This window comes from Schistocerca nitens, chromosome 3, assembly GCF_023898315.1.
Source record: "Schistocerca nitens isolate TAMUIC-IGC-003100 chromosome 3, iqSchNite1.1, whole genome shotgun sequence".
Classification (NCBI taxonomy): Eukaryota; Metazoa; Arthropoda; class Insecta; order Orthoptera; family Acrididae; genus Schistocerca; species Schistocerca nitens.
The window spans coordinates 605,819,661-605,835,027 of record NC_064616.1 but is presented as its reverse complement, the minus strand read 5'-3'; the positions used below and the strand labels follow the sequence as shown (position 1 = coordinate 605,835,027).

The 15,367-nt window shown below is 44.1% G+C and overlaps 1 protein-coding gene across 1 annotated transcript in view; it reads left to right on the top strand.

The window, feature by feature from the left end:
• The window catches only part of LOC126249677 (organic cation transporter protein-like), a 210,546-nt gene extending 198,566 nt beyond the window's left edge, over positions 1 to 11,980 (top strand). Inside the window, exons 11-12 of the mRNA XM_049951356.1 lie at positions 1,014 to 1,150; positions 11,714 to 11,980. Of these exons, the coding sequence (XP_049807313.1) occupies positions 1,014 to 1,150; positions 11,714 to 11,795 (219 nt within the window). The 3' untranslated portion in view covers positions 11,796 to 11,980. The remainder of the gene's footprint in view (positions 1 to 1,013; positions 1,151 to 11,713) is intronic.
• Positions 11,981 to 15,367: the final 3,387 nt, after the last annotated feature.

Below are 15,367 nucleotides of genomic sequence, written 5' to 3'. Positions count from 1 at the left end.
GGCCAAAAGCGATCCACCATGAGGAATCAGGCAATGGGTCTTATAAAAAACAGCAAATGAAAAAAATGTGAACGCCTCACTAATGGTCCAAGAAGTTTAACTTTACTTCCATGTAGTGATCTGAATTGCGAGTAACTGTTTAAAATGACTGATGGCTTAAAGAAAAAAACAAAAAGATGAAAACTTCATTCCCTTGCAGTAAGTCAGCAAACGTAAGAGGGCTTGCTGAAAAGTAATGTCTCCGAATTTTCTATGTGGAAACTCTTAAAGCTTTTTAAATAAAACAGACGTTATTAATATTCTACATCTTTATTTTTATGTCTACATATTTGCAGACCTTTGCCGCTTGAGGGCTTCGAATGGTAGCGTTTAACATGGCAGTGCGTAAGGTAACTATGTCGGTGCGTGAGAAACAGTGTATTGTAATAGCGTTTCAAATTCGAAGAGTTCGCCCACACATGAAGCACCCTCTCCCTCAACATGATAATGTCAGACCACAAACGAGCGCTGCGACGTTCCGACGCCTTGGGTTCCCTATCATAGATCATCCACCATACAGTCCCTACTTGGTCCTATCCGGTTTTCATCTCTTTGCAAAACTTAAAGAACACCTTCGAGGATTTCACTTTGATAGTGATGAAGCGGTGCAAACAGAAGTGCCGTTGTGGCTACATCATAAATATTAAACATTCTGTAGTGACAGTATCAACAATCTGGTCTCTTGTTGCTAGAAATGTGTTCGTCGCCAGGTTGACTATGTTCAGTAATAAATTTGTAGACATGAGGAATAAAGATGTAGAATGTTAATAACGTTTGGTTTATTACAAAGCTTTAAGAAATTCCACATAAAATAATCAGAGACATTACTTTTCAGCTTTGTTTTCATAACTTGTTGGTCTAAGTACATAATGTTCCTAAGTAGTATACCGCTTTTAAGTAGTAAAAGATAGTCCGAACATTTGTGCCCTTAACTTTCTCTTAATATGTTATTCTTGTGTTACTTCCATCCCTAGGACGCGTACTGGGTCCATTTGCCGATGCTGATCATAGGATGTGCAGCACTGATTACGACGGTGGGTATTTCTTTCCTACCTGAGACTAAGGGACAGCCACTACTTGACACATTTGAAGAAGATGACAGACGGAACAAGTGAGTGGACATACCTTGTCATTACTGCTATATCATCTCTCTGTGACTCTGAAATATTTAATACGTGGAAATTTCACAACTATCAGTAATTATGTAATATTTTTACGAGCATTAGTGATAAAGTTTTAATTATCACCAAGAGAAAATCAAGTTGCAACTAGGAAAGCTTGTGACGGCGTTAGTCCTTTTCCATTTATTCACCCTTTAATTCGACACATTTTCCCCAACGACGGATGACTTGGAGGAGACCTTGATTTTGCGGAGACCTTGATTTGACAGAGACCTTTGTTGTAGAGGTCGGCATTTTGGCTACGAAGGATCCATTCCGCCTCCAACATCCTCTCTTCGTCATTCTGGAAATCCCTGTGACGCACTGGTTTCTTCATCCGAGAAAAGAGAAAATAGTCATCAGGTGTCATGTAAGGCCAGTACAAGTGCGTGGCAAAATTTGATAGCCCTCAAGAAACAGCATATATGACTGTGTCTTGTACAGAATAAGCTGGGGCCTGGTGAGGCAAAAACATACTTGGTCAGCTTCTCGCTACGTTTCGTCCTGACAGCCTCCCGTAACCTCCTCAAGATATTTCAGTGGTATTCTCCTGGGACGGTTTGTCCCTTCCGAGCATAATCTATTTATACCATGCCACAGCAGTCCCAAAAAAACAACGGGATCACCTTGCCCGATTATACGAGGACGCGCTGAAAATTAATACCTCCGAATTTTTTATGTCAAAAGTTTTTTAAGTAAATCAGAAATTCTAATTCTTCATGTCTGCTTTCTTATTTCTCGACATAGCCTCTCTGGCGACGTACACATTTCTGTCAACGAGAGCCCGGTTTGCTGATATCGTCACAGTAGAATGTTTGACGGTGCTTCTTCCCTCCACTCCCCTTACTGAGTGTTTCTTTGATTCTGTGATGGTAGTGAAATTTGATTCCGCACGATCTTTCAATCGACTGCTGTGATTTCACTCAGCTGCTCCTGTGTTGTCTGGCGTGTTGGTTCCTGCTGTCTTGCTGTGGACGGCCACGTTTGATTGTCGGGATTGGGATCAGCTGTTTCTCCATGATTTCCCGTTTCCATCTCGGATCTATCGTGTATCGCTGTAATGTTATCAGACTTCTGTTTCCTGGTTATCTGTGCCGATTTCTCCTCGGAGTCCTCTTTGGAGCTCGTACTACTCGTTTCTAGTGGCCGTTCCCTGTTTTTATTTTATTTTATTTGGATGAGAACTGATGGGACTCACATTGCCGCATCCAGGTCGTTATCTTACTGGTGAATTGTTATTTCATGGACTTTGTAGCTGTTTTCTTGGTAGGTAGTTGCAGAATGGTCTTCATCGGTTTCAGCCTCATCAGCGTTGTCTGATTTCTCACGTAATTAATTTTTATTGGTCCCTTATTCAAGGGTGGGGAATTTCCCTGTAGCTAAAATAAGGGATTGGTCAGTGGATTCCATAGAAACATTCTCGGCGTTGCCGTTGCATAGCTTGTATGGATCACTTCCTGTGCTTCGGATCTTGTCCGCTGTTGCAGATTATATTGGAGAATAAACAATCGCCATGGACAGTTTTCCCGAAGATGTCTTGGTTCATTGCATAAGTAACATGTGGGATTTTACCCAACATGTATTATCTACATCTACACCTACCTCTACATGGTTACTCTGCAATTCACACTTAAGTGCCTGGAAGAGGTTTCATCGAACCATTTTCATACTACTTCTCTACCATTCCACTCTCGAATGGCGCGTGGGAAAAAGGAACACATAAATCTTTCCGTTCGAGCTCTGATTTCTCTTATTTTATTGTGATGATCATTTCTCCCTTCGTAGGTGGATGTCAACAAAATATTTTCGCTTTCGGAAGAGAAAGTTGGTGATTGAAATTTCGTAAATAGATCTCGCCGCGAAGAAAATCGCCTTTGTTTCAGTGACTGCCACCCCAACTCGCTTATCATATCAGTGACACACTCACCCCTATTGCGCTATAACACTACATGAGTTGTCCTTCTTTGCATACCAATGCGATGTTGTATCATACTAGCGTTTACGAAACAAACAGGGCGAGACAGGCTCTCTAGCCTATCTCGTCCAGTGTAGGTGGGAGATTGAAATTTCGTTAAAAATTTCGTTAAAAGATATTGCCACAGCGAAAAAAAAAAACGCTTGTCAAGAATCATTCCGTGGTGCCCTAGCCATCTCTTCCACCCTCCAGGCAGCACGTGAATGATACCAATTTGATAAGCTAATTAATGAAGTTGATCATGATAGTCATTTTGTGTGGCCATTAATTGTTTTTTCAGCAGTCGGGTTACACTCGCCAAGTAGGGGAACTGGGAATCCATGGAGGGCACACGATGTTTTTTTCGAGGATCACTGTTGAGAAATGACATCTGAAACTGACCACAGAGGGATTATACAACCTACAACATACATTTCGCGTAAGGACCGCACTATTAAAAAACACGATCATAACGCCTATGTTCCCATCACCCTCCATAAAAGGCAGTCTTGAGTCTACAGGCTCCTATGGTCACCGATAGTGTTACGCTTTCAGGCAAAATGCTGTCCGAAATGCTGTCCATAATTTGGAATCAAGTCAATCCATTCAACGATATATTTGCGTTGGATCCTGTAGAGATGTCTTTTTATGATTACAGCCACTGGTGAATCATATTCGTGCCACTTTTTTTTTTTGAACCTATCTGCTAAGGATCCCATACACCAAGAACTCCAGCGCTGTTTTTAGATAGTCCCTCTGCATCTTGTAACTGCTCCTAAGTCTCTGCCCAACCCTCCCTGCAGCTTAGTCCATGTGAACGTACCAATTTAAGTCTGACAGGAGAGCGCTATATCTAAGACCTGCATCCTGTGGGGGAACAGGACGAGCTGAGGTTAATGCGACAGGAGCACGTTTTGACCACTCGGTGAAATGGGAACATGGTGTCATAGCAAACCTTGTACGGTGTGTAAGGCCAGCGCCAAACGAAGCTTTCCCCTGCAACACGAGGTAGTAGAAGAGATAGTACGAGCAGTTACGGTGGTATTTCCTGTTGGGAAAATTAGCTTATCAAATTGGTATCATTCACGTGCTGCCTGGAGGGTGGAAGAGATGGCTAGGGCACCACGGAATGATTCTTGACAAGCGTTTTTTTTTCGCTGTGGCAGGAAGGAAGGACAAAGATTTTTCTACACATCTCCAAACTACATACAGGTAGTCCGAAGGAGATCTGTGTCTCTCAGGGTGCATTCATGTCTATCACCCAAATATATGTGGCGATCCTATTAAATACGAGGGTTGAAAAGTAAATCGTGGCAACTATTTATTCACAACCGATGCAAAAGAGCTATATGTTTGCACCTGTTACTGTCCTTCAAAGTAGTCACCAGCGGAGTGTAGAACCCGTTGCCAGCGATGCGGAAGGTGTAGTATACCTTTAGCAGAGCATGTTCTGTTGATGGTGCGGATGGAACGGTCTGCTGCCTGTCGAATTTCTGGGACAGTTCTGAAGCGAATGCCACGAAGTGGTTCCTTCATCTTCAGAATCAAATCTAAGTCACAAGGACTTAAGTCGTATTACTGTTCGTTTTTGGAGCATCACCTGCGACCAGCTTTGCCAAAGAATCGGCGACACTTTATGCACAACCCACCCATCATTTTGCACGACAATGCGCGGGCGCATTCAGCGCAAGCTGTGGGTGCTCTGTTCGGTCGATGTTACTGGGAAGTACAGTGCCATCCACCATACTCCCCGGACTTAAGTCCTTGTGTGACTTTGATTTGATTCCGAAGATGAAGGAACCACTTCGTGGCATTCGCTTCAGAACTGTTCCAGAGATTCGACAAGCAGTACACCGCTCCATTCGCGCCATCAACAGAACAGGTTCTGCTAACGCTGTGCTACGCCTTCCACTTCGCTGGCAACGGGTTCTACACAACGCTGGTGACTACTTTGAAGGTCAGCAACAGGTACAAACATGTAACTCTTTTGTATCAGTTATGAATAAATAGTTGCCAGTATTTAAGTTCAAACCCTCGTTTAAAGCTATTGGTTCATTGGAGCACATGACTCGTGATCGAAATCGCTTCCACAGACCGGTGTAAAGTTTCATCACCTGTACTGTAGCATGACCATATCCAACAGACTATCAATCACACGAGAGGGTTCCTATATTGCTCCTTCATAAGCAGTTTAATACATTGTTTTTTTCGGTTGTAACACACCCAATCAATGTACAACGCCATACTCTTTGTTTTTTCTACCATGACTTAGAGACCTGTGTCAGATGCTGCTAAACCGACATTAAAACCTTTCGACGCTCTGGCTCTCACAGAAAACTGAACATCGCATGGCATAAACTTTACAGCTACCACTGTTCCTACACGAAATGTGGAATGTAGTGGTCTACTTCTGGTCAGCTGCAGGGAGCGTTGGTCAAAGACAACGTGATGGGATCTATCGGGATTTACTTTGGTGTATATGTTCGAGAATTAACAATGAATGAACATACTGCACAGTCATCTACTTACATTCGCGATGTTACTCCCAAAGTAGTGGAGGGGCTGCTTAGCGATGATACAGAAACTGGTAAGCATGCTGCCGCATCATTGGTCGATGTTGAAATTACGATAAAATTGCTAAAATTGATCGCACTATCAACTATGATGCTTTTTATTACAGTACATCGACGGTGTCTTTTCCATCCCAACAGTCCACTGGTACGCTGTTGATTACCACATAATATGATTTACACCGTGTGATGTCTAGTTTCCTGGGGGAGTCAACGGACAAAACATGTTAATGTCAGCTTAGAATCTGACACAGACGTCGAAGTCGTGGCAGAAAAAAAAAAAAACTGTATGGCAGTGTACAAAGTGTGTTACAGCAGAAAAAGCAGTGTATCGTACAACGAAACAGGGTCCCTTTCCTGCGACTGATAACATGTGGGAGAAGGTTCTCGCACAGTACAGGCGATAAAACTTTACACCAGTCTGTGCAAGCGACGTCGATCACTGGTCACCTGCTCCAGTGGATAAATACCTGTACATTTGATAGGATCGCCACATATGCTTGATGCCGGCACGTAGACGGTATTCGTTTTCGATATATCGGAAGATAGAGATGCGAAAAAATTTTATCAGATGAAATTAATGGAGCTTTTATAGTTCGTAATTTTTCTCTGCTGGATGATACAGAATAACGATGATGGAATGTTTGGGTGATAGACCTGAATGGATCCTGATGGATGCGGATCTGCTTCGATGTAGAGTCTTCCTAATTTTCCCAACAAGAAACACCACCGAAACTGTTCGTACTGTCGTCGTGTCACAGGAGCAGGCTTCATTTGATGCCGACCTTACACATCGCACATGGGTGGCGGAGCTACAACAACATGTTCCCATTTCCACCGAGTGGTCAAAACACGCTCTTAGCTCACTCTGTTTCTAAAGAGATTGCAGAATGTGGTGGATATTGCTCTCTTCGACTTCTGGGTAAAATTGCTAAAATTGATCTCGCTATCAGCTGTGGTGCGTATTACAGTACATTACCCATATCAATGGCGTCTTTCCAATCCTGACCGTCCACTGGATACGCTGTTGATTACCACATAACTATTGACTAACACCACTCCATTGAGATGGAGGGAACCTTGACGGAACACTGGATATCTGCTACTTCTCGCTGTGGAACATGGGATTAAATGTAGAGCTCATCACCTTAATACAGCTGTCTGGAAGCGTTCCTCATTGCTACAGACTCATACTATTTCCATATGCAGCGATACACTACACATGTGTTTATTTTTATTTTTAAATTTTTTTTCACCAGTCAGATAAGAGTACCTCTTTTTATTTGTGCTACCTCATGCGGGTTGTGAACAGTACCTTCCAGTGAAGGTCAACACCGGAACAGTAATCATGTACATGACTGCAAAATGAAGGAACAATTCTTTTCGAAACAGAGCACCGAGACATCCGCTACCCTTTCGATGGGAAGATGAGATTAACTGTACAGGTAATAAATAGCCTTAGAATAGTTGTTCGAAGCGCTCTACAATACCGCAAACTCTTCCAGTTTCAATATGTTGCGATGTCTTCCACATTTTTGTCATTGAGAAACATTGTGTCCATGTTTTATTTCTACCAGCCTGTGCTGTGGTAACTGTATAGTTTATGCCATGCGATGTTCAGTTTTCTGTGAGAGGCAGAGGATCGAAACGTGTTAATGTTGGTTTAGCAGCAGCTGACACAGGGCTCTTAATCATGTTTCAAATGGCTCTGAGCACTATGGGACTTAACATCTGAGGTCATCAGTCCCCTAGAACTTAGAACTACTTAAACCTAACTAACCTAAGGACATCACACACATCCATGCGCGAGGCAGGATTCGAACCTGCGACCGTAGCGGTTTCGCGGTTCCAGACTGTAGCGCCTAGAACCGCTCGGCCACTCTGGCCGGCTCTTAATCATGGTAGAAAAGACAAAGATTATGGCGGTGTACATTGATTGGGTGTGTTACAACAAAAAAACAATGTATTAAACTACTTATGAAGGAGCAATATAGGAACCCTCTCGTGTGATTGATAGTCTGTTGGATATGGTCATCCTACAGTACAGGAAACATAGGCGTTATGATCGTGTTTTTTAATAGTGCGGTCCTTATGCGAAATTTATGTTGTGGGTTGTACAATCCCTCTGTGGTCAGCTTCAATTATCATTTCTCAATAGTGTTCCTCGAAAAGAACATCGTGTTCCCTCCATAATTCCCAATTGTCCTACTTGGCGAGTGTAACCCGACTGCTGAAAAAAAAAATTACTGGGCATACAAAATGATCAATTTCATTACTTAGCCTATCAAATTGATATCAATGACGAGCCACCTGGCGGGTGGAGGAGATGGCTAGGGCACCACGAAATGACTCTTGATAAGAGTTTTTTTTGTCGCTGCGTCAATATCTTTCAACGAAATTTCAATCTCCCACCTACACAGGGCGAGATAGGCTCTCTCGATTTGTTTCGTAAACGCTAGTATCATAGAGCATCGCATTGGTAAAAAGGGAACTATCACAGTGTACAAAACAGCTATGTTCTCTAGAATTATAGCTTCAAACATTAAATGAATGTGTTTTTTTCCGACATGTGTGGCAATGGCGTGAAAGATTGTCTGAAACGTTTGTAATACAAATGTGCATGAGAGTCTATTTGCAGACACTGAACGTGAGAGATGCTCTCAGGTCGTGCAATTTGTTCAACAAGCTGGAAGAAATTGCTTAATATAGATCTTTTTCTTTGGAGTTTAAACTGTCGCTTTTTCTTTACTCTGATGACGGTTTCGAATTAACGAGGAAATTCTGTGGTGATTGGTAAATCTCGCATCAAAATAGTCGAAGTTTTTTCCTGATTTTATGCAGAGTGAGCATGTCTCTGCTGATCATTTGTGATCAGTGGCGGTGTACACCGCTGCACGTCACAAAATAATGATATGCGATTGCAGTAGAAACTAAAGACTACACCGATTTTGCTCATAAAACTAAAAGAAAATGCACTTTACCTATTTCTGTAGAAAGACATTTATTATGGTCGCAAATGTGTTTTGCTTTTTATAATAGGTGCTTGAGTATAGATGTGTTGACGTCAAATGCAATTGTTCTCCATTGTCGAATGGCGGGCTGCTGCGGGCGAGGGGGAGAGGGGGCATGTCTGCTGTGGTGGTCGCCAGACACAGCCTCTCTCTGTCCAGAAGGCGGCATGTGGGGCCTCTGTTGCTACACTCCTGGAAATTGAAATAAGAACACCGTGAATTCATTGTCCCAGGACGGGGAAACTTTATTGACACATTCCTGGGGTCAGATACATCACATGATCACACTGACAGAACCACAGGCACATAGACACAGGCAACAGAGCATGCACAATGTCGGCACTAGTACAGTGTATATCCACCTTTCGCAGCAATGCAGGCTGCTATTCTCCCATGGAGACGATCGTAGAGATGCTGGATGTAGTCCTGTGGAACGGCTTGCCATGCCATTTCCACCTGGCGCCTCAGTTGGACCAGCGTTCGTGCTGGACGTGCAGACCGCGTGAGACGACGCTTCATCCAGTCCCAAACATGCTCAATGAGGGACAGATCCGGAGATCTTGCTGGCCAGGGTAGTTGACTTACACCTTCTAGAGCACGTTGGGTGGCACGGGATACATGCGGACGTGCATTGTCCTGTTGGAACAGCAAGTTCCCTTGCCGGTCTAGGAATGGTAGAACGATGGGTTCGATGACGGTTTGGATGTACCGTGCACTATTCAGTGTCCCCTCGACGATCACCAGTGGTGTACGGCCAGTGTAGGAGATCGCTCCCCACACCATGATGCCGGGTGTTGGCCCTGTGTGCCTCGGTCGTATGCAGTCCTGATTATGGCGCTCACCTGCACGGCGCCAAACACGCATACGACCATCATTGGCACCAAGGCAGAAGCGACTCTCATCGCTGAAGACGACACGTCTCCATTCGTCCCTCCATTCACGCCTGTCGCGACACCACTGGAGGCGGGCTGCACGATGTTGGGGCGTGAGCGGAAGACGGCCTAACGGTGTGCGGGACCGTAGCCCAGCTTCATGGAGACGGTTGCGAATGGTCCTCGCCGATACCCCAGGAGCAATAGTGTCCCTAATTTGCTGGGAAGTGGCGGTGCGGTCCCCTACGGCACTGCATAGGATCCTACGGTCTTGGCGTGCATCCGTGCGTCGCTGCGGTCCGGTCCCAGGTCGACGGGCACGTGCACCTTCCGCCGACCACTGGCGACAACATCGATGTACTGTGGAGACCTCACGCCCCACGTGTTGAGCAATTCGGCGGTACGTCCACCCGGCCTCCCGCATGCCCACTATACGCCCTCGCTCAAAGTCCGTCAACTGCACATACGGTTCACGTCCACGCTGTCGCGGCATGCTACCAGTGTTAAAGACTGCGATGGAGCTCCGTATGCCACGGCAAACTGGCTGACACTGACGGCGGCGGTGCACAAATGCTGCGCAGCTAGCGCCATTCGACGGCCAACACCGCGGTTCCTGGTGTGTCCGCTGTGCCGTGCGTGTGATCATTGCTTGTACAGCCCTCTCGCAGTGTCCGGAGCAAGTATGGTGGGTCTGACACACCGGTGTCAATGTGTTCTTTTTTCCATTTCCAGGAGTGTATATTTTAGATGAACAAGTTGTACTTGAGGCGGCCGTCCTTCTAGCTCCAATTGTTTAGGTGGCTATACACGCTACTGTGTTGGCATAGGAGTGTCGCCTTCAGGTGGCAGCCAGATGGTGGAAAGCCGAGTGCTGATCTCGACCGTTCTCTGGAAGGGGGGGAGTATGCCTGTAAATTTCTCTTTTGTGCTAAGGGGCGCTACATTATAGGCATGCTGCATATCGTGAGGGCCTGTTGGGGTCTGCAACCGTACATGGGTCAGCAGAAAAACAGTAAAGGGGGCGATTTTTGAAATACCCATCTGCTGCATCCTCAGGATGTCCGATGTTGTGCTACTTAATTTCCCTTTTGTGTTGTCTAGGACCGCCGCCTTAAGGCGCCGTCAGATGGTGGAAAGCCGAGTGCGGCGAGCGACCGCAGTGGGTGATAGCAACGGGTGGACAGCGGCCTGCCCGTACCGCGAGGTGGTCGGCGGAGCAGATGGCAATTTGAAGGAGCATGTGTCCTCCCTGTAGGTGGATGGAGGGGTGGAGGGAGAGAGGAAGGGGGTCTCTATTTTCGGCAGTTTGTGGACGCCTATCGAGGAGAATGCATGTTCAACTACCACCTCCTCTGCAGTCTTTTAGGACGACGATTTTCCTCATTACATGTGCTGCATTGTGGCCCGTTCATTACGGGTACTGGTTTTTTCACCAAAATTTCGAAGTGTAATTAGAACTGTGATGCATTTTTTTCCCATCAGTTGTGGTAGCGTGTATTGGCTTCGATTACTTGGGCTGCAGGATGGTTTTTGAGCAGACGTCTGTAGCGAATTCTGACGTCAAACAACGATAAATGCTGTATGCTTACAGGTAATACACTTTTTAAACTCCTCTCTGTCCATCACCAGCATCTCTTTCGTTGAATGTATTTTCCATCAAAAAGAATAAAAATAGTACCTTACACCCCAGCCTTTTTCCCACCAACTTGTAGGTGTAGGGTAGAGTTTGAGTGTGTCTGTCGCTAGTTTCAAGTGGTATTAAGAAATATTTTCCCATCAGGATAACACCAGTTGCATGGCATCGTCAGTTTTTGAGTTGTATTGCGATTTTATGCCATCCTTGTGTAGCACTAATCATATGATTGTGTAATTATTCCAGATCTTTGTGATTAATTATGTAATTAGGATCGAACTTTGAGCCAGTTTCCCGACCAAAATAAATTAAAGTACAGTAACATAACCTTCCTCTCCCGCATCTGGACAGTTTCCATGTGTTACGAGGTGTACTTGGGCTTTATGAATTAATCCGAGAAGGTTCGCTACAAAAAACTGTCGAAACAGGATGTGTCTGCGTACAAATAACTAAGTTCCTTCTCTTTTTTTTCAGGGAAGAAGTGGGAGATCAGAAGAGTTACACCTACAAAAAAGTCAACCAACAGGACCAGAAAACAGTGACGAGTAATTGTTAAGGAGCTCGGAATTGCGAGAAAAAATGGAAAATACTCATTCTTGAAATAAAAAAATTGTCTGCTGTTGAAAGGATGCAAAAGAACGAATCATTAATAAAAATTGGAATTTACTGGCCCATTTTCTTTTTTAGTTTAAGAATTGTCATATTTGTGTTCCTCTGGCGAGTTAAAAATGTTAAATTATGTTTGCTGATATTACCTTATCCATCAGAATATTGCTTTCATCTGAGAACTGTTATAAAAACTTGTTAACTGAAGCGAAGTTTGAAGTATTATTTTCCGCAAATAATCCCTCAATTTTTCTGCATTAACAACCTTTCCTTAGAGCTTGAAAAATATTTAATGTTTTTCATATCTCAGCGCTGGCGTGCACACACAAAACATTTGTGCTTCTTTCATATTTTACTTCACGAAAGCCAGTTTTACGATAACAGTTTCATGATACTCATTTTGAGTACTGCTTTTGAAATGGAAGAATAGCAACTCCGAAGTAAAGAAATTTTCGGAACTGAAAATTCAGAAACTGAATTGTACACAATACATAAAATAAATCATAAGTAGCAGATATAAAAAAAATAATTCAATATTTATTTTCATGTTACTTCGTGCAGAAAAAGGAAAAAAGTATATACGTAAGTGGTAGCTTTCATAACAGAAGGAAAAATCAAAAAAATTACAAATCAAAAAGTTTTATGTCGAATGTGATGAGCCCAAAAGACGAAACGCGTGGTTGTAGCGGTTTGGTTCAGGACAGGTAACGTAATGACATATTCTGAATGGAATGTAGCATGATATGTAAACTTGTTAGTGTGTCCCATAAGAAGTGAAGCCCTTTCTTCCACCAGCTCCATTCAGCGCCGAGGATGAGTAATAGCTGGAACATACTCACGACTCCTGAAGATTTTCCAATTATCTTCTGTTTTATTCAGGTAAGAAAACTGCGCAGGGAAGTCCATCCACTGAACCGTATACTGCAGAAGATTTGCACTCACGAGACGAATCCTCTTTTATTACTTTTTAATTTTATTTATAAGGGGCGATCAAAAAGTTTCCGTTCGAAGACGGAACAGTCCAGAAACGGCGTGCCAATCAGGTAAAATCTTAGTGAGGATTCAGACGATCATCCTACCGACGCACCAGGTTGAAAATACCCACTGAGTAAAACACGGTGACCTGCTGCGTTAGAAGTCAGCAACTGTGTGGTGCACATCCTCGTCCGACTGTAATAGTCGACCCTTCAATACTTTTTTAAGAGACCGAAAGCGTGATAATCGCATGGAGATTAGATATCGAAATAGATGAAGATAACGAAATAGATGACAGAGGGATAGAAAAACAATTAAAATCGCTCAAAAGAGGAAAGGCCGCTGGACCTGATGAGATACCAGTTCGATTTTACACAGAGTACGAGAAGGAACTTGCCCCCCTTCTTGCAGCGGTGTACCGTAGGTCTCTAGAAGAGCGCAGCGTTCCAAAAGATTGGAAAAGGGCACAGATCATCCCCGTTTTCAAGAAGGGACGTCGAACAGATGTGCGGAACTATAGACCTATATCTCTAACGTCGATCAGTTGTAGAATTTTGGAACACGTATTATGTTCGAGTATAACTACTTTTCTGAAGACTAGAAATCTAATCTGTAGGAATCAGCATGGGTTTCGAAAAACACAATCGTGTGAAGCCCAGCTTGCGCTATTCGTCCACGAGACTCAGAGGGCCATAGACACGGGTTCCCAGGTAGATGCCGTGTTTCTTGGCTTCTGCAAGGCGTTTGATACAGTTCCCCACAGTCGTTTAATGAACAAAGTGAGAGCATATGGACTATCAGACCAATTGTGTGATTTGACTGAAGCGTTCCTAGATAACAGAACGCAGCATGTCATTCTCAATGGAGAGAAGTCTTCCGAAGTAAGAGTGATTTCAGGTGTGCCGCAGGGGAGTGTTGTAGGACCGTTGCTATATATATATATATATATATATATATATATATATATATATATACGAGGGCAGTTCAATAAGTAATGCAACACATTTTTTTTCTCGGCCAATTTTGGTTAAAAAACCGGAAATTTCTTGTGGAATATTTTCAAACATTCCCGCTTCGTCTCGTATAGTTTCATTGACTTCCGACAGGTGGCAGCGCTGTACGGAGCTGTTAAAATGGCGTCTGTAATGGATGTGCGTTGCAAACAACGGGCAGTGATCGAGTTTCTTTTGGCGGAAAACCAGGGCATCTCAGATATTCATAGGCGCTTGCAGAATGTCTACGGTGATCTGGCAGTGGACAAAAGCACGGTGAGTCGTTGGGTAAAGAGTGTGTCATCATCGCCGCAAGGTCAAGCAAGACTGTCTGATCTCCCGAGTGCGGGCCGGCCGTGCACAGCTGTGACTCTTGCAATGGCGGAGCGTGCGAACACACTCGTTCGAGATGATCGACGGATCACCATCAAACAACTCAGTGCTCAACTTGACATCTCTGTTGGTAGTGCTGTCACAATTGTTCACCAGTTGGGATATTCGAAGGTTTGTTCCCGCTGGGTCCCTCGTTGTCTAACCGAACACCATAAAGAGCAAAGGAGAACCATCTGTGCGGAATTGCTTGCTCGTCATGTGGCTGAGGGTGACAATTTCTTGTCAAAGATTGTTACAGGCGATGAAACATGGGTTCATCACTTCGAACCTGAAACAAAACGGCCATCAATGGAGTGGCGCCACACCCACTCCCCTACCAAGAAAAAGTTTAAAGCCATACCCTCAGCCGGTAAAGTCATGGTTACAGTCTTCTGGGACGCTGAAGGGGTTATTCTGTTCGATGTCCTTCCCCATGGTCAAACGATCAACTCTGAAGTGTATTGTGCTACTCTTCAGAAATTGAAGAAACGTCTTCAGCGTGTTCGTAGGCACAAAAATCTGAACGAACTTCTCCTTCTTCATGACAACGCAAGACCTGACACAAGTCTTTGCACCCGAGAGGAGCTCACAAAACTTCAGTGGACTGTTCTTCCTCATGCACCCTACAGCCCCGATCTCGCACCGTCGGATTTCCATATGTTTGGTACAATGAAGGACGCAATCCGTGGGAGGCACTACGCGGATGGTGAAGAAGTTATTGATGCAGTACGACGTTGGCTCCGACATCGACCAGTGGAATGGTACCGTGCAGGCATACAGGCCCTCATTTCAAGGTGGCGTAAGGCCGTAGCATTGAATGGAGATTACGTTGAAAAATAGTGTTGTGTAGCTAAAAGATTGGGGAATAACCTGGTGTATTTCAATGCTGAATAAAACAACCCCTGTTTCAGAAAAAAAATGTGTTGCATTACTTATTGAACTGCCCTCACAACACTCCCCTGCAGCACACCTGAAATCACTCTTACTTCGGACCTTGTGGATAACATCGGAAGTTCACTGAGGCTTTTTGCGGATGATGCTGTGGTATATCGAGAGGTTGTAGCAATGGAAAATTGTACTGAAATGCAGGAGGAGCTGCAACGATTTGACGCATGGTGCAGGGAATGGCAATTGAATCTCAATGTAGACAAGTGTAATGTGCTGCGAATACATAGAAAGAAAG